General features: G+C 51.5%; 1 protein-coding gene across 33 annotated transcripts in view; it reads right to left on the bottom strand.

The window, feature by feature from the left end:
• CTIF (cap binding complex dependent translation initiation factor) overlaps window positions 1-20,144 on the bottom strand; it is a 322,513-nt gene that overhangs the window by 185,162 nt on the left and 117,207 nt on the right. For all 33 annotated transcript variants that reach the window (XM_078348099.1, XM_078348094.1, XM_078348100.1 and 30 more), the window contains 2 exons: window positions 19,465-19,569; window positions 14,454-14,529 (listed from right to left, as the gene is read on the bottom strand). In XM_078348099.1, the coding sequence (XP_078204225.1) occupies window positions 14,454-14,529; window positions 19,465-19,569 (181 nt within the window). The remainder of the gene's footprint in view (window positions 1-14,453; window positions 14,530-19,464; window positions 19,570-20,144) is intronic.

Below are 20,144 nucleotides of genomic sequence, written 5' to 3'. Positions count from 1 at the left end.
AGAGTCAGTGCGTCCTGGGGGAAGGCGGGCGCCTGCCGGCGGGCCAGCCTGAGAGCCGAGACCCATTCACAAATGCCTGCTGGAGAGCACGTAGCCCCGTCCGTCCCTGCCCCCTCCGCCACCACTGCTCCCAGTGACAGAAGCTGGGGTAAACAAAAATAACCGGGCCTCTCCGCCCCCAAATTCACCGCTGCCAGGAAGGAGAATGAGAGCAGAAATGGCACATTGGCTAATAAAGGAATAATGGATGCTTCACACCCTTGCGACACCTTCCTCTTCCCCCCAGCCCCGGCGGCTCCTTCCACAAAGGATAGAGGAAGGAAGATGCAGGACCAGCGAGCAATCTCCATCAACCAGGCCTGGCCCAAGTCACCAAGGGCATCGTCAAACTGGCTCAGGGAGCAGGAGGATTAAACCAGCCCCTGGAAACTGCTGAAGGACAGGGACGGCAGGACTGCAGACTGTGTGACCCCTTTCATCACAGCGGGTGGATATGTGCAGGGTGGGCCTGCCTCTGAGCATCCGTCCACAGGGCCACTCAGGCCAGCCCTGGGCCTGCTCACTGTCTGCTGGGCACCCCTGCTGGCTTCTTCTCCACCCTGAGCTCATTCCTCAGCAGGGCTGGGCCAGCAGCTCTTTGTCTGTGTGATGGCCTTGGCCCAGCTGAGACCTTGAAGGAGGCTGTCCTCAATCTGGCCTTCCTTGAGCCTACTGTCCTGGCTCCCTGTCCCATGCTGGCCTCAAGGCCATACTCCCTGAATGATTAAGCCCTCTGGTGCTCAGCAAGGGATTCTGGGTATGGTCTGGCCCAAAGTAGGGCATGAACAGATAACCTCTCCACTGGGGACAAGTCCTACTTTTAAAGGGCTGTAGCCTTTGTCCCTAACAAATAACAAAACTTCTTCCCTGGCCCCTGGAGAGAGATCCTGGAAACTCCCTCTTAGTCTCTAGGAGGAGTGCACAGGATCAGTCAGGCCCTATCCCTGGGCTTCTGAATCCTCCTTCCACCCTGCATTTCCTTGCTCAAGAGCATTTGGTTGAGTCCCTGTTTGCTCAGATCCCAAGGCCTCCAGGGCCACACCCAACTGCTTTCCCTACTTACAGACTCCCCTCCTGAGGACGCCTTCCACACTCTCGACAGCCTACTTTTCTCCTGACCATACTTCTCTTTCTCCCTATAGGTCCCACTCCGCTCTAGGCCATCCCCCAAGGCCCAGGTCCACGTCTACCTCCTCCGGGAGGCACAAATGCATGGAAAGGCATAAAAAAGGGGAAACTCTCACAACTGGCCTAGAATGAAGACTCCTCCAAAACCCAGAAACCTCTGTGGGCTGATGTGGTCTGATTTATCCAGAACAATTTCATGCAGGAGGCAAAACTGGAACAGGGCCATAAAAGAGGGGGAAGATTTGAGCAAGAAAAGGGGAGGATATATGAGGAAAGAGAAATGGGGTGAGCAGAAGACTCCCGCAACAGTCTTTTCTGTCTAAGGTCAACGGCAGGAAGACAGTCACTCTTGAGGTCTCAGTCTCAGGAGGAGCTGGGGAAAGCCAACAGAGTCCCTGCCCTCCATCTCCCACCCCTAAGAAACCCAAGAAGGAAGCTGTTGGGCCATCTTCAAGCACAGTTCTTATCTGCCAGGCCTGCCAGTTCTCTGCCTGCTTCCAGATGTGATACCCCTTCATGAGGCCATGCCACATCTGTAGAGTACTTTTCAAGGTCACCAATCGCTGTCATTATATGACCTGATTTCTTATATTTTGGCTCTGAGCACAGCTCTACAGTGTTAGTTGATCAGGTATATGACGCCCAGCTTTACAGAGGAAGAAATGGAAGCTGGAAGAGAATCATTTCGGGTGAATTACACCATGCTCTGTGTGCAAAGCAGAAGGGCTCCTGGGTGACTAGAGGAATAAGCTTTAGGATTTCTGCCACCTGTTTTACCTCTCAGGGTTTTTTTTTTTTTTTTTCTGTTTATATTCTAGATCAGTGTTTGGCAAACTTTTTCTGTAAAAAGCCAGATAGGAAATATTTTAGGCTTTGCCAGCAATAGGGTCCACACGGCAAGCAACTGCAGCACAAATGCAGCCACAGACAGGGGGCCAATGAATGGGTGTGGCTGCATTCTAATAAAACTTTATTGGCAAAAACATGGACTTGGTCTGTGGATCAGTTTGCCAATCCTTCAAATCCTAGCCATGGCCTGGATCATGGTGGTGGTACTATAGGGTGGGCGGACTTGCCTAGATCTTTTGAAGTCTGCCCACCCCGGCCTTGAAAGTATAGGCTGCCTGCAGTCCCAGCTCCCTGCCTCCTGCCCCACATGGAGTGAGCCAGGGGAGACCCATGTGGGAGGCCTGGGTGGGAACCCCATCTAGATATAGATAGGGGCCTCTTTCCAAGGAACTTTCCCAGTTGTCACCAAGAAAAGCCTTCACCTCTAGAATAATCATTTCTTTAAAAAAAAAGATGCACAAATAACCAAAAATACATATAGGTTCACCTCACAGAGCACGCTGTCCCTTCCCAGTGGACCTGCTACCTGGAGACAGGAAACGAGGACTGGAGGACTTCTGGCCCCGTTTATTGTATGGGTGCCTATTTTTGTCCTGAGGGAGGAAGCACTTGGGGGTGGGAAGGTGACTGGGAGGGAAAGGGGCTCCCCTTCATAAGTCCCCCTCCTTGATGACTTTATAGTATCTTGGATCAGCAGGGACAGGGGGCGGGGGGCACTACAAACCTGTCTGATTAAAAAAGAAAAAGTCGTATTTCTTTCTCTGTCAAAGCTGTCAGTAGAGGCTTTTCTCTTTTTATCTTTCCATTTTTATTGCCTTCAGCTGTAGAGAGAAAAACAGAGATATCCACTTTCTTGTTCTTGCTTATTAAGGAAATGACATTCACCTCTAACTTGCTGTACGTGACTACCGTCTCCTGGAATCAGAAAATGTTTTTCCAGCATCTCCTCCTCCTCATCCTCCCTCCTTAGAAAGAGGTACCAGAGGAGTCAGGCTGTCGGGATTCCAATCCCCGCACTCCCAACTGTGTGATGTGAGGCAAGGTATTTGATCTCAGTTCTCCAATCCGTGAAATAATAATAAAATAAACATCTCCCGGGGCACGTGTGAGACTTCAGAGACGGGATATGCTGCTGCGGCTCAGACAGTGCCCATCATGGCCACCTCTGAGGTGGAGGCACAAGTTCTGGACTAGGATCTGGTGGGGTCCCTCTGGGGCAGAGGCAAGTCACTCAACCCGTATCTAATGGGCCCCTGGGTGTGCCCCAGGGGGACGTACACTCTACTGGGAGAATGCAGACACACAAAAAATAAAGCATGCCTGCTATAGGCTCTGGGGAGAAGAATCCAGTGACAAGGGGCAGAGGGAGCGTCACAAGGCCTTACTGAGAAGGTTACATCTGACCAAAGACATGGGTCTGTAAAGTGAGGTCTGTAACAGCACGTGCTCCATGGGACAACGTGAGGGTAAGACTAGAAAAAGCAAGGACCCTCTTAGTTCTTGGAACGCGGAAAGCACTCTGCGAATGCTTGCTAGTGTCACTGCTGGTGAATTATGCTCCTTGCTGAATTCTCACTAAGGGGACATGAGGAGAATGCCACATCCCTGTCTAGAGGACAGGTGCCAGCCCCTGCACTGAAACGCAGTCCATCATGGCAATAAAACAGCACCTGGGATGTGTCCTGTCTTAAAGACACTGTCTTACAGACGATGCCTATGAGAGACGCCTGATCCGTACTGGTGGCCTGAGTGCATAAGGCCAGGCCTCACCTCTACAAGACCACAGGGTGACATGAAGCCATGCTTGCAGGGTGCACAGGGCCTGGGACGGCAAGGCAGGGCACAGCTTTCAGGTTTTCTGTTCCTGGGCATCTTGGGGCACTTTAGTAATCCTCATGCCTTTGAGTTAGCATGTCCTGGAAGCTTCCAGGAGACTTGGCAACAGCTGACACAGCCCTGGGGAACAATAAAGTGACTCCTTCCCATCTGGAGGGCTGGGAACCCAGCTACCACAGCTTCAGCCCCACTGTGGGGCAGCCCCAGCCCGGGTCCCGGCCCAGGATCCCCGTTACCGAACAGCAACAGCGCCACCTGCTGGGAAGCCAGGCCATTCCTCATCGGCCACCATTTTCACTCTGGGAGTAGGGGACACTTGGGTGTCATTTTATGGAGCCGTGATTTTCATTTTGAAAGCTCATTTGTCCCTCAGATTCTTTAGAGAGTTTGCGGGGGGGGATCTCTCTGTCCTTGTCTGGGACTAAGCAGAGGAACGAGGCTGTCTCTCTCCCTTCAGCCGTCTCCCGTGTGAAGGCTGGACTTGGACGCAGGCTCATGAGGCCAGAAAGCCACTTCCCGTCCCCGGGGTCTTCTGGGGAGCCTCAATGAGGAGTTCTTTGGGCACATTCCTAAGGCCAGAAGTCCCACTTGACCTAGTGGCATCCACTGTTCAGCGTGGAAGCTAACCCCCTTCACAGCAATGGGCTCCCGAGTCGCACTTCTGGACAAGGCCAGCAACATGGGGGCAGGGGAGCTGGCCCTGCTGGGTCGGAGCCATCTAATGACTAACAGCAACAGACACAGAATTTGGTTTTGAAATTTCCTAACAGGCAAAAAGAGAAGTCGGTTGGGCTACGCAACCCCTATTGTCAGACCAAACACAGCAGATAGAACGTTTGTCTGGGAGAATTCAAGGATAATGACCAAAATGCGACCTGACAGAAAGCCCTGGGCAGGACACCGGATCATTCCACAAACAATTTCCTTCAAGGGGGTGTGTCTAAGGCTTAAAAGCACAGGGCAGTGTGTGGGACAGGGAGGTGGCATTTCCGCAGGAGGCGGAGGGCCCCGTGCCTGGGAACCTGAGGAAACCTAATGCTCACCTGGGGGCAGGGAGGACGTGCCTGTCAGACCGTCTTTCTTACGTCGTGCGGAGTTCACACACATGGAGAAACTCCTCCTCAAGTCACACCTCAGGGTAAAGGGGTCCCGGGGAGTGGTGTGGGGGGGCGGCTCAGACCAGAGATGAGGTGAAGGATATGCAATTTGCCTTCACGTGGAATTTGGTCAGGTTAACTCAAACTTAGAAAGTTAACTCAGAATTAGTAAGTTAACTCGGCTTAGACTATGGATTACAGATTACGCAGCTCCATCTCCCACCAGCCAGCCCCCATCCTTCCACACTTCGTAACTCCCCCAGCCCCACCGCTGTGGGTGTCCCCCTGAAGCCCTGGTGTGGAGAATGTGACCCGCATCCCCCACCAACTCCATGGGAAGGCAGCCCTCCCAGCCGGTGCCGCACCCTCCTGGAAGCAGCCTGTTCCCAGGGGCCCGAGGGGAGGGGCGGGTCCTCTAGAGGAATGTCCATGCCTTGGCCTCGCGGGGACATGTGGCCAAACAGGACATATTTTAGGACACGTGGTCAAACAGACCCTACACCTTAGTGTGGCTGCTTTTTTCTTTTTTGAGATAGAGTCTTGCTCTGTCGCCCAGGCTGGAGTGCAGCGGCACAATCTCGGCTCACTGCAACCTCCGCCCCCATGTTGCACCTTCCCATCCTCTCCCTTGCTGCGGGAAGGAAGGGCCTGGGCACTGAGTGGGGTCATTTTCAGGACAATGTGCATGTGCGGCGCTGAGCAGGAGGCATGGCGGGTGAAGACGCCTTTGGCTACTGGCGCTGGGATCCGGGGACTTCCCACAGCAAGCGCCTGACTGGAGCCTGCAGAGCGGTGCGCTGGTGCCCTCTAGTGGGAGGACACCGCCATGCAGCCACCTGTCCTGGCCTCGGCTCCAGCAGGCCCTGACCCTGGGGCCACATTCAGAGCAGGACTGTTAATGATGGGGCTGGACTGCCCACATCACTGCCAGCGTGGCAGCCTGGCCAACCCCTCCACTCCTGTGATAGAGATCGCCAAAAATGCCACCAGTGCACCAGCCTCGTGGATGGCATTTGGGGTTTCCCTGGAACCACAGTGTGAGCCCAAGTGTTTCTCAGCGTCTGCCTTGGCCTATGGCTTCAATACTCAGAACCATGACTGAACCCTGAATCCATGGCCCCGCACTCAGAGCCTGCGGCTGTCGCCCCTCCCCCTCTTCAGAGTTCCTGGAGAGCAATGCCGGTCTCAACTCTCCTGACGCTGCCGCCGTGTGGATGCCGTAAAACCTGGCTACTGGTTAGCTCCTAGCCCAGGGTACCTGCTCCTCTCCCCCAGCCACCAGTGTGGGAAGGAAGACCTTGGGGACCGTTCACACCAGCAATAGACTCTTTACTTAACTGGCTCGCTAAATGCCTTTTCAGAGTGCAGAAGCATTCCTGGCAGCAGGGTTCCCAGAGGTATGGTGTGAGTCCTGGACACAGACACCTACTGTCTACCCTGTTGCCCTACATCCTTGGGTGATCTCCAAGGGCCTGAGTCCAGCAGCGCTAGAGATGAAGGTCCCTGAGGTCAGCAATGCAGTGAGACTCACCCCTGGATTCATTGCCCCCTGTGGAAACATAGCCAGATGGGGCCATCAGGGATAGGGGCCTTGGCTTTGGCTGGAGAGGAGCTTGGCCAGACACCTAGGTGTCAGCATCTGACCCACACTGGAGGCATCACCTCTTAAGACCACTCACTGCGGCATGTGCTCCATGTGTGACCCACTGAGAGATAAGCTGGGGCTCCCAGGAGATCTTCACCAGGCATTCAGTGTGGGGTCCACTGGGGCCCTCTGCTTTGTCGTCAGCCACTATTCACGCCCCAGACTGCAGGAGCTGCAGCAGCACAGGGGAGGAAGGTGGGGTGTGCTGGGAGAGGACCAGACTTCGCCCTGCAGGGACTGTGACCTGGGCAAGGCACCAGCACTTTGTCGGAGTTCACAGCTTTGAATACGGTATGTAATCTGCGCACGTCTCAGTTCCTGTTAGGCTGTGCTTCTCCTGGGGAGCTGTATCTTATGCAATCAATTCTCTCTCTAAAAGGCTGGGGCAGAGCACTTGTCCATGAAGATGAGTTGTGAGCAAGAAAAGAGGAAGATTTGGCGCACCTGGATCTCACAGAACAACTGTGAGCTCCCCTTCTTCCCGCTCGCCTGCAGGATAGTCACGCCCTGCAGTTGGCGAGGGAGGGGAGGGGAGGCATGTGACTAGTTCTGTCCAATGGGCTCTAAGTGGAGCCGATCTTTCTGGCCCAAACCATTTAAGACACAGAGCAGGGGTGTCCAATCTTTTGGCTTCCCTGGGCCACACCAAAAGAAGAATTGTCTTGGGCCACACATAAAATACGCTAACGATAGCTGATGAGCTTAAAAATAATTGTAAAATATCTCATAATATTTTAAGAAAGTTCAGTTTGTTTTGGGCCATATTCAAAGCCATGCTGGGCCACACTCTCTTTGCCCCTGCCAGGGCCACCTGGGAACCATGGATTGAGATGGCAGGGCCACAGAACGCAATCCACCTGGACCTTGGAGTCCCCAAGGAGCTGTTCTGGAGACCAGCTGGGCCCTCAGCAGAATGTCAGGAAGTTAGAAATAAAATTCTGTGTGTGATGCTGCTGAGATGTGGGGGGGTTTGTTTGGTATCATGTCATGGCCTATAGTGTCTAATACAGGAGGTGATGGAAAAATCCTGTTTTCTTTGAAAAAAAAAATGCGCCCCAGAAACCACACCACGAAGAGCATAACCAGGTTCATATTGAGGTTCTGCTGGGAAGTGGTGGGAGAAACTCGTAGCCAGGGGGACAGACTGAAAGTCAGGACAGACACAAATCCTACCTTTCTTCCTTTCTTTTACGCTCCAGACAACACAACAGCGCACCTAGAAGGCAGGTTCTTCAGCAGCATTCAGTCTAGAGCCCCTGGTGCAGGGGCTATGAGGATGAAGGAAATGGCCCAGCCCTCAGGCACCCTGGAATCTAGGAATGGAGCCTGGCAGTTACATAAGCAGGTGCGGTGTGGTGGGAGCCATGGAAACGGATGGGGGCAGGGGCTCTGGGGAAATGGTGGATGGATGCTGGACTCTGTCCTGTGCATCTGAATGGGCATGATGGGAGGTGTCCTGAGCCAGGACAAGAACAGGCAGAGAACAGGAGAGTGAGATTCTAGGCAGAGGGAATCCCCTGCCCATGAGAAAGCAAGGAGAAATGGAAGAACAGATCGGGGGAGGGAGTGGCAGGGCCACAGAATGGCAGGGGAGCCTAGGACAGAGGTCAGGTGAGGGTGCTGGGAACATCATAAAGCCTCCTGCTTACTAAGGAGTCTGAACAGGGACAGAAGAGGCCGGAGATGGGGGCCTGGGCCTCTGTGGGTTGAGAAGATGCTGGGTTCACAGCTGGTAGGATCTTTACGCCCATCTTCTGGGATGCAGAAATGGAGGGCAGGTGGGCAGAGGGCTTCAGGCCAACCTCCCTTTGTCACCCTCTTTCCTTCTTGCCTTCAGGTGGGGAGGGGAGGCCAACCCTGATTTTTGTCTAAGAAAGTCTCTAGGAAGCCCACCTATCTCTGTACAGGCTCAAGACTCCCATAGGAGGCTGGAGGTCCCCAGGCTAGAGGTGGGCTTTCCCTCCCATTTGGGGGTCTTCAGCTAGATGCACAATATCTCCTAGGGGAATCTGGAAGTAGGAGGATGTTTTTGGTGGTCATTATGCACCCCCCACTTCTCCAGTGACTGCCATTCAGTGGTTCAGGCCAGGAGTCCTAATATCCCACATTGTATTGGACACGCCCATACGATTAAGATTTGTCTCCACCCCATATCCTAATAGCTAGGCCAGCTGACCCGCAGGAATCAAGGCCAGGCGAGTGAGCCAGCCAGCCCTGTCTATGAGGGGTTTTGAAGAATGCTAGAAAAACTCAGAAAAATCATCCCATTATGCTCTCACGGGACAGCGCATTCCTCAAACACCAGAGGTCTGTGTTTGTGGATCAAGAAGCCTGTCCACCTTGTCCTAAGGGTACCCATGTGAACTGCAGATACCCCAAGGAGCGGTCAAGCCAGGAGCGTTATCAGCCAGGACTTAAGGTTTTCAACTCTTGCTGATACTCGGAATTTCCTAAAATGCTTTAAAAATGAAGATTCTAGTGGGACACAGTGGCTGACACCTGTAATCCCAGCGCTTTGGGAGGCCGAGGTAGGCAGATCACTTGAGGTCAGGAGTTTGAGACCAGCCTGGCCAAGATGGTGAATCCCTGTCTCTACTAAAAATACAAAAATTAGCCAGGCATGGTGATGGGCACCTGTGGTCCAGCTACTTGGTTGGCTGAGGCAGGAGAGTCGCTTGTACCTGGGAGGCAGAGGTTGAAGTGATCCAAGATTGTGCCACTGCACTCCAGCCTGGATGCCAAAGAGAGACTCTGTCTCAAAAAAAAAAAAAAACAGAAAGAAAGAAAGAAATGCAGATTCCTGAGTGTGATTCAATGAGTGTGTGAGTGTGGTCCCCAGCCTCCGGGAGCCCCACGATTCCTGCTTTTGGGGATCCACACCTCAGTGTAGGCCCTTCCCGTATTGTACCAGGTTTGGTCTGTGCAAATGACATACAGCAAATGGCAGCATGAAGCTCTGTTGCTTCTGAGATCAGGCTATAGAAGAGTATGACTTCCGTGAGGGAATCTCTCTCTCTCCCCATCAGCACTTGCTTTGGGGAAAGCCAGCTGCCATATTCTGAGGGCACTCAGCAGCTTATGCAGAAGTTCTGGTGGCAGGGAAGCCAAGGAGGAACCCAGGCCTCCTACCCCCCCAGCCTCGAAGGAACTAAGGCCTCCCACCCTCAGCCACAGGAGGGGGTCTTCCAGCCGAGGTGCGCCTTCTGATGGCGGCATCCCTGGCCCTCAGCTTGACTGTAAGCTCATGAGAGACCTTGAGCCAGAACCACCAGCTAAGCTGCTCCCAGAAAGTTTGTAGCTAGGTCATATCTGTTTGTTGTTTTGAGCTGCTAAGTTTTGAGCAATTTGTCACACAATGGTAAACGAGGAATACAGTGAGCAGACCATGTAGATTTCAGGACTTCAGCAGCTCCGAGGTGCAGCTGAGCTCCAGCACTGTGGCCTCAGACTCATCTGCTGATAGTTCACTGAGGACAAAGCACATCCAAAGTATGTGTAATGGAAACATGATGTGTGTGTGTGCACGTGCGTTCGTGTGGTATATTTAAGTATGTGTGTGTAGGATGTGGGCGGATGTGTGATATGTACTTGCGTGTGCACGTACATGTGTGGTGTGTGGTATGTATACTGTGTAAGTGTACGTGTATGCGGTATGGAATGTGTTTGATGTGTGTGGTTCGTGTACATGTGTGTGTACACATGTGTGATAGATGGTGTGTAATGAGTGTGTGTGTGCATGGTTATCAAAGCCCTTCTGCTCCAGACTGACAGTGGAGACGGTGGGTGAAGGCCTCCACTACTAGCAGCCCTAAGAGCTTAGTACCACATGAGGGCCCTGGAGAGCCTGGAATGGTCACTGATTTACTGTTCCTTGAAAAAAAAGAAAAGAAAACCCTAGAATGCGAAACCTTAGAGGGGCCTTGGTCTGATGATACTCAATATTTGTTTAGCAGTGGAATTATTTCTCCACGTGAAACCCTGCTAGAATCCTGATTTAGAGACACCGGCCAAGTGGTCTGGGTGGGCCCAAGTGGTCTGGGGGCCCCTGTAGCTTGCTGCTTCCGCCTCCCAACTCCCCCCAGCAGCACCCAGGGGCATCCCAGGAGAGCCCTGAGGGTTTCACAGTTTGCAAATCTGTGATCTAATACAACTGTGTCATTTTGCTGATGAGTAAACTGAGGCCCACAGAGGAGAGGTCACACGCATGGCTCTGGCAGATGTCCAGAAGTGGATTCTTCTGACCTTTAGTCCAATCTGTCTCCACTGCCTGGCAGGCCGCACAAAGAAAGAATCAACCAGGGTCTGGGTAACCCACGAACCAAGGTTCATCATCCAAGCTGCTGCCCAGCAGAAATGCCCTCTTCACCAAGAAACCACTCACCTGGGGGTTGGGGCAGGAAATCCCCCCCTCCTCCCTCTTGTTAGCAGAGGTGGCCACCATAGCCTGGTCCACCCTCAGAAGGTGGGGCTTGACTGGCAGTGTTGAGTGCTGGGAATAATTACAGCAGAGACCAGCATAGCACCTACTGCGTGCTGGGCATCATCCTCAGTACCTCAAGTGAATGAATGTGCTTGATCTTCCCAGACACTCTATAAAGTAGACATGGTCATTTCTCTCATCTCACAGAGGAGGAAACTGAGGTAAAGTGAGAGTATGTAACTAGCCCAAGACTTCCGGGTTAGTCAGTGGCAGGGCTGGGATTCCATAGGGTCCACGCCTGGGTCCAGACACCAAGCTCTTGACCCCCAATCTCCCACCCAGCCAGTAGCCCAGCTTGCCCTTCTCTTCTGAGCAGGAACCAAAGGTCTTCCATTTTGTACCCTAGAGGAGCAAAGAAACAGTTCCCAAACAACACAAGGTGTCAGATCTGCTACTTTTCCAGCCATGACTCCCAAGCTTCTGGCTCAAAGGGGGGACCAAGCAGTCAACACCCCACCTAGTGCGGGGGGGGCGTCTGTTTTCTCACCTAGATCAGGGTGTCTCAAATGGACTTCTATCAATGATGAATGCTCTTGACATTTAGAAACGGAGTGATGGTGGTCATTTCTGAGTACTTGACCCTTTTATCTCTTGTGTCAAGGCTGGCTTTACATTAGCAGTGATAATTTAATATAGATCCACCCCACAGGGTGTTTCATGACCTGATACTCTGCCTGTGACTTATACATCACAGCCTCGGTCCTATCGATTGATTCTTTCTCCTGTCAAATTTATAGGAAAGTGCAAGAAATGTACAAAGAACATCCACGTCCTCCTCGCTCAGATTCCCCAACTGTTAACACCTCCCCACGTTTGCTGTCTCTCTCCCTCTGTGTCTACATACCATTATCATCAATCTCTTTCTAAACCATTTGAGGAGATGTTGCAGACACAAGGCCCATATCCCTCAAACATCATAGTGTGTATTTCTCAAAGTCAAGCATACTCGCCCACATGACCATCACACTGCCTCCAAGTCAGGAAACTGACATCGAAGCAAAACCACCACCCCACCCACAGATCCAATCACATTCTCCAACTGTCCCAACAAGGTCAGGATTTCCTTCTGGTCCAGGATTTCAGCAAGGAACACATTTTGTAATTAGTCATTTGCCTCTTCAGTCTCCTGCAGTCTGGAAGACTTCCTCAGTCTTTCCCTGTCTCTTGTGTCCAAGCAGTTATAGAGAGTGGTCCTTACATTGATTTCTAAATAACCAGACTCGGGCTGTGCTTTCTTGGAAGGAAAACCCAAGAAATGATGTTGCGTTTTCTGTGTGGCACATCAGGGGCATATGGTGTCCACCCATCTCATCACTAATGATGTTATCTTGATCACATGGTCACGTTGGGGCCTGCCACGTTTCTCCACAATAAAGTCATCATATTTCTCTTTGTAATGAGGTGATCTCTATGTGTGCTCCAGTTCATTGCCTGGAGAGTTTCCAGTTTGCAACACAGGGAGGGCAGTGCCGAGCCTGGTGGTCTCAACAAGCTAAGATGAAAGGGTTCAAAATTCCTGGAGTCCAAGACAATTTGATTTGCAAGGCAGAGTACCAGAGAGGAGAGAGCCACATACAGAGAGAAATCCAGAAATCTTAGCCTCTCAAGTCTTTGGGCAAATATAATTTGTCCATGTGCAAGGAAATTTCTGAGGCAAGGAATACATAGAATAATCCACTGAGATCACATAGGGCAAATAGCTAGTGTTTATCCACCTGAGTGGAAACACCTCCTAATACACAGAGCATTGGGTGGCAATCTCAGAAGGGTATTGATTCAGCAGTGGAGCAAGATTTGCCCTACACTGAAGTCTTCCCACTCTAACCAAGCTTAAAAGCAAGTTTTGAAAGGATCTAACTGCTTTTATGTAACTTACCTGTGATCTGGAACAAAACCCAAAATATTTAAAGGGATACAAAAAAAATTAGCACCCAATAATGTAAAGATTCTAACATCTGACATTTAACATCAAATTACCAGGCATGTGAAGAAATGTATGGCCCATAACCAAGAGAAAAATCAATAAATCGAAATAGACTCAGAGATTATTTGGATGACAGAATTACTAGAGAAGGACTTAAAACAGCTATTGGCAATAGGTTCCATATACTTCAGAAGAGAAGAGAAAGCATGAGGAATGGAAGGTATATATCTATACATATAAAGCCCACAATGACCTTCTAGAGATAAAAACTACAATATCTGAAATGAAAACTATACTGAATGGGATTAACAGTAAATTTGATACTGCAATAAAATATTATTGAACTTGAAGACATAGCAATAAAAACTATTTAAAATGAAACACAGAGAGTAAAGAAAGACTTTAAAAAACCAAGCAGAGCTTCGGTAAGCCATGAGAAAATATGAAGAAGCATAGAATACATATAATTGGAACGCCAGGGTTGGGGGAAAGTAGAAGGAATAATGGCTGAAACATTTCCAAATTTGATGAAACTGTAAACCTACACATCCAAGAAACTCAATGACTCCCAAGTGGGAGAAACCACCGTACCAAGGCCCATCTTAATCGAATTGCTGAGGTCTTAACTGTATGCTCTATTTTCCCTCACTGATAGGCCCAAGGCATGAACAGAGAAGAAACAAAATGGCAAAGGCACCAGGAAGAGATGAATGGATATAGGTCAAATAGCAAGAGAAGTCTCGGGAGAGAAGGGAAGGGTGGCACAGTGGAGTGTGGTGGTAGATCACAGTCACTGGCAGCGGCAGGCTCAATCACGTGGAGGGTCCACTGCTTTTACACCCCTGCAGCAGGCCCAATCTCATTCCTGACGGCAGCTAGACTCCTGCTGTTTCCACCAAAAGTCCAGCACTATAAGCATCTAGAGACCTGGTTTCACTGAGTGAATCCTCTTTGTCCTGGAACCTGGACCTGATTCTAGGAAAGAGGCCCAATCAATAACAAAAAGAGCAAGCATAGCAGACACCTGGAGGCCAGCAGGGCAAGTCAACTGTTCAAAAGCCTAGAGACAGCCCTAGCCACATTAGACTCCCTTCCAGGCCTGCTGGCTCCACCTGAACACACCACAGGACTCTCCACCTGCAGAGAGACTTTAGGCCAAGGGATAAAAACTTCCAAGTTTGTCAAGTTGCCAGAGTATGGTCCATTTCATCTCTAGGGCACATCAGACCTACCATAGGGCCTGCAGCATTTCCGAGTAGGCTGTCAGACATACTGTCACAATGGGATACCCTGGACCATGGCAGGTACCCAGCCCTACCCACCTAATACTACCATACAGGTGGTTACACCCCTTGCTAAAACAAGGAGCCAGCAGGAGTGCTTAGGTTAGGTCAGGAAGAGAATCAGGACTCCAGGGGTGGGGTGGGCTGTTAGAGAACCCACCCCTGCACCTACCTGCCAGGCTGGAAGGACCTTCTCGATGTCATTCAGGTTGATGCCATCCCCATCTTCCAGCTTCCCTTTGCCACACCTGGACCAGAAAAGACAGAAAGGGGTTGGAAGGATGGCTCATTCATCACTCCTGTCCCAGCTGGCCAGCAGGAGAGGAGGCCAGCAGTCAGCAGATATATGGTGCTGCCCGCCTTCAAGCCCCACAGAATTAGCTGTCCCACCTAGAGGAAACAGCCCTAGAGATGGGCGGGTGGGGGTGGCTTCTCACCTAATGCTACAACCAACCTGGAGGGAGGTGGGAGAGGAACCAGAGTTCCCCTTGATCCTTCCAGGCAAAGAAGGATCAATATCCTCTTTGCCTGGAAGGATCAAGCAATATCCTAAAGCTTGTCACAACTCCTGTCAAAGCCCATCCACCCTGCCCTATTATGCTGAACAGAAGATTAGCGAACAGAGACACCAAGCAACTTTCTCAAGGTCACACAGGCGGGCAGGGGCTAGCAGAAAACCCAATAGGGCTTCCTTCCTCCCTTTTTTTTTTTTTTTTTTGAGACAGAGTCTCACCCTGTCACCCAGATTAGAGTACAATGGCATGATCTCGGCTCACTGCAACCTCTGCCTCCCAGGTTCAAGTGATTCTCCTACCTCAGCCTCCTGAGTAGCTGGGATTACAGGTGTCCACCACCATGCCCGGCTAATTTTTTGTATCTTTAGTAGAGACAGGGTTTCATCATGTTGGCCAGGCTGGTCTCAAACTCCTGACCTCATAATCCTCCTGCCTCGGCCTCCCAAAGTGCTAGGATTACAGGTGTGAGCCACCACGCCCGGCCAGGCTTCTTTCCTTCTTGGCTTGACTCTGGGTCAGTCCAGCAAGCCTGTTCAGATACCATATACTTTGTCTTCATGTTCTCTGGGAGTGGGCTTGCCCTTGGGCCAGAGAGGCTGGCCCCTCTGGCCAGTGGTCTGAATCTTTGGCATATTTAAGGGTGCAGATTCCAAAACCAGACTCCCAGGGTTTGAACCCCGCTGTATCCCTTACCAACTGGGGACTTGTACAAGTTGTTTAACCTCTCAGTACTCATTTCATCAAATGAGTTTCCTCATTTGTTAAATGGGGATAATAGTGTCTAACATCTTAAGGTGGCTGGAGGATTTAATTACCTGATGTATCTGGAGTACTTAGATGCTTAGAACTGTGACATCACACAGTAAATAGTATATGTATATATGTACACACACATACACACACATACTTACACACATATACACACATGCACACATATATACACATTTATATAGGCTAGCTTATATATACACACATATATAGTCTAGCTTATAATGTTTAGCTTATGTTTATATATATGTGTATGTATATTACTTGTATATGTATTATTATCTGTATTTACCATTAAATGTATCTTAAACATATACGTGGCCAGGTGCAGTGGCTCATGCCTGTAATCCCAGCACTTTGGGAGGCTGGGGCGGGTGGATCACATGGTTGGGAGTCTGAGACCAGCCTGGCCAACATGGTGAAACCCTCTCTCTACTAAAAATACAAAAATTATCTGGGCATGGTGGTGGGCGCCAGTAAGCCTAGCTACTTGGGAGGCTGAGGCAGAAGAATTGTTAGAATCTGGGAGGTGGAGGTTGCAGGGAGCCAAGATTGCACCATTGCACTCCAGCCTGGGCGATAGGGCGAGACTCTGTCTCAAAAAAAAAAAAAATAAATAAATAAATAAAATAAAAAAACCAAACAACAAAAAAACCACAAATATGTTGAATGGTAAATACAGGTAATAGTAACAAAATTGTAATAAAATTAAATAATAAAGCAAATATATTACTACTACTATGACCACTTTCATTACCACTAATATTGTTGCTGTCATTGGGGAAAGAGGCAGGAAGGGGATTAATTAAGGACACAGATTCTGGAGCCAACCCAGCCTCAGGCAAATTAATTTCTGGGTCTCCTAGTTGCTTCATCTGTTGAAGTGAAGATGATAACAGATCCTCCCTCTCCGGGTGGTGGCGAGTTTTAAATAAATGAGGCAAGCACTTAGAACAGGGGCTGGAGCACGGCTGCTGCACAGTAAGCATGGTCAGTTACTATTACTACTGGTATCGACTGGGGTAAGCTGAGAGATGTCCCATAAGCTGGGTCATTTTCCAGCCGCAGAGTTCATGCGAATCTCACATTTCAGAGTAACCAGTTCACTGTTTAAATATTTACCAAGCATCACTTCTGTTTTGGGCCCTGTGAACAAAAACAAATCAGTTTTGGTCCCTGCCCTCAGACAGCGGAAGGCTCTTAGAACAAATCCTAACTCCTCTAACAGGGCTGGGCGCCTGAGCACCATTAGGGGGCAGCATGAGATCAGCTTCGTAAAAGTCCCAGGGCCAGAGGCGCCCTGGAGCCGAGAAGAGGAGAAACTGGCTGCAAACAGCAGCAAAGGCCTGGGTGGAAGAGAAGAACAGGGGGATAACTCAAGCTCCATCTGATGGCTCATTTCTCCATTCACCAAACGCTTCTGTGCTGGGCTCCAGACAGGGGCTGGGACCCAGGCGTGAACTGTGCACAGAACTGGCCCTCTCAGTGTCTGCTGGGATAATCAGCCCCCACAGCCACAGCAGCCAGTGCCCTGTCGGGGGCAAGACAGCAATGCAGGAACTCCAGGGAACAGCATCTAGAACTGTCGTGGGTGAAGGGGAAGAGGAAAGTGAGAGGAGAGCTGGCCACGCACAGGGAATTTGGAGGATGTCCCAGGCGGATGCAGTGCAGGCAAAGGCCTGGAGCCAGGAGCACATGTGCTGCAAGTTCGCTGTGGCTGGAGCATATCGGGGGCAGGGTGCAAGGGGGAGGCAAGGGGCACGGTGGAGCTGGGGTGGGGAACAGGGTGCAAGGTATAACAGGCATGAGGGAAAAGAGAAAAAGTTGCCTCCCACCCCATCTGTCCCCGCAACTGTGATGGACTGGGCTACAGGTGAGCAGGTGGAGAAAGGCCTGGAACATCTGACCATCTTTTAACTCATCAATCTGCCCAGTGCAGACAGGCTGGCCTGCGAAAGCACCAACTGCGTGTAGTCTTCTGTGTTCTGCACCTGCCTGTGCCACAGGGGAGGAGGGCACTGGGGACTTGGCTCAATAGAACAGCTGACACCACCTCCCAGTGTCTCCTGTGGGTAAAGCACACCTCAGGGCTCTACCATGTGTGCTGAGCTCCAAGCACATGTCAGGGTCCAGCCGAGCACACTCCAACAGAAGGCAGCCTTCTGTTCTACCTCAGCGCCCCTGGGGGTGGGTGGGTGGGGGTCCTGCCGGGAGGCCTGCCCCCATCAGGGATCAGACCTCCCCAAGGCCTGCAGGTTTGGAGGGCAGAAGGTGGCTACAGACCAGCTGAGTCACCGCTGCCAACATGGTTTCCAAGGCAACAGCCTTCTCTGATTTCTGTCCCTCCATGGAAACGCAGGCTGCAGGGAACCTTGGCAACTGAGTGGTACCTGGTTACCAGGGAGGCTGCAGTGGCTGGTTCCTGGAGCCTGTGCCCACTATGGCAGGACTCTAAGGGGTACTCAGTTCCTGGTCTGGCCATGAGGTGGCCACAGACACTGCACTCAGACTCCCTGGGAACCTGGGAGTGATGGGCTTTGGCCAGACAGCCAGATGCCCATGGGAGACCCCAGGTGACTCTCAGCAAATCTGGAGGCTCCTGGTGAGAGAGTGAGCCTGGCCGAGGAATTCAAGCCCACAGCTGGTGACACAGGTGTGGCTGGTTACTCTGGCTTCTGAAGGGACAAAGTTCCTCAACATAAGGGGAGTTCTCCTTCAAAGTCATTCATTGCTTTTGTGCCAGGAGGTTAGTTAATCTCTGGGGACTGGTGAGATACCTTTGGCAAGCTTGCCTTCCACATGCAGGCCCCATTGGACACCTGTAGTCAATCAGGCAGTAGCATCATTTCAATCCCCCCAAGCCTCAGTTTCCCCACTGACTTAACCAGCTATGTGCTCCCAGGGCACACAGGAGACACTGGAGCTGCCCAGGGAGGTCTCCCTCTTGAAGCCTTTCCCAGATAGTTCATCCAATAAAGTGCTCTCCTTTCTTTCTTTCTTTTTTTTTTTTTTTTTTTTTTGAGATGGAGTCTTACTCTACTGCCCAGGCTGGAGTGCAGTGGTGCGATCTGGGCTCACTGCAACCTCTGATGCCTGGGTTCAAACAATTCTCCTTCCTCAGCCTCCTGAGTAGCTGGGATTACAGGTGCCTGCCATCATGCCTGGCTAATTTTTGTATTTTTAGTAGAGATAGGGTTTCACCATCTTGGCTAGGTTGGTCTGGAACTTCTGACCTCATGATCCACTCGCCTCAGCCTCCCAACAGTGCTGTGATTACAGGCATGAGCCACTGCGCCTTGCCTAAAGTGCTTTCCTTTCTAACCCTGTTTGCACTGACTTTATTCAACCCTGCACCAGGCATCACACTTTATGCTTCCTAGTGTCTGTATGTCCACACCACATAGTTTGGTCTTTTTTCTCCTATGCAGCCTCCATCATGAATGGGTTCATATCTCCTTTTCCCAGCGGCTCCCCAAGTGTGGTCCCTGGACTAGCATCAGCATCCCCTGGGAACTTGTTAGAAACACACATCCTAGCCAGTACCTACAGAATCAGACTCAGGGGTGGGTCTGCCCTCTGTGCCACCGCCCAGTTGATTCTGCTGCACTGGCCTGGATTACTGACAAGCAGGTCCACTGTGGGTGATCAGAACAGGCGGGTTGGCTTGGCTAGAGGGAGCTGGGCAGAGGGGAATGGAGGGATTCCGGGAAAAGCCTGAGCTCAGAGCCTGTAGCTCTGAGCCGCAGAGGAAGAGCATCCCAGGGCATTAGCCTCCTGAGTCCCCTGTGCAGCAGAGCAGCCTCTGCGGAGGCAAAGGCCACTCCCATCCCCTGCCCCACCCACCCTGTGTAAGAGTACCTCTACCTTCCGAGAGAGGGCGATAGAGAGCGAACAGCTTACCCTTCGCGGTCGATGTGTGGCAGGGGCTGCTTGGGCGTGTGTCGGACTTTCCGGTGGAACTGGGTCAAGTCCAGCTTTTCAGGCTGCAGGTCCCAGGTGGCACCACTAGACGGCGAGGGAGAGTGGGAAATCGAGGCAAGAGAGTGACAGCCAGTTACTGATGGAACCAGGGGAGGCTGAAACTGGCAGTCAGATCTGCCAGGCGGGGACTCTCAGAATGGAGGTGCCACCCCTCACCTTCCTCACGCTGCTGTGGGAAAGTGTGTGCTTATGGAACAAGCGTGGGCCTGATGCCCACTGCACAGCGGCTCCTGCAACACCTGCCTGTTTTCTTGCCCACATTTGAGGAAGCCTGGGGACAGCAAGGGCCAGACGCTGGGCTCCAGCCCCTGACAAGCAGCTCAAAATGGTGCCCCGGCCACCCTGAGGTAGACGAGGCAGGAGACTGGGAAGCAGGGCCCAGCCCTTGCAGTCCCATCCCAGAGGCCCTCCCCGTGCCCCCACTGTCTCCTCTGACCCCAGCGCCTTCTCTCTCCAGCCTCCTTCCCTCCACCCACCCTTCCTACATCCCCTACTTGGCTTCTCTCCACCTCTTGCTCATGAACGATCAGTAGTCACTTGGCCCTGCAAGGAAGCTGGGATCCCAGGCTGGACCTCACACCACAGGGAAGGAGGAGGAG

The sequence above is a fragment of the Callithrix jacchus genome, chromosome 13 (genome assembly GCF_049354715.1).
Source record: "Callithrix jacchus isolate 240 chromosome 13, calJac240_pri, whole genome shotgun sequence".
Classification (NCBI taxonomy): domain Eukaryota; kingdom Metazoa; phylum Chordata; class Mammalia; order Primates; family Cebidae; genus Callithrix; species Callithrix jacchus.
This window is presented reverse-complemented; position numbering and strand designations above follow the sequence as displayed.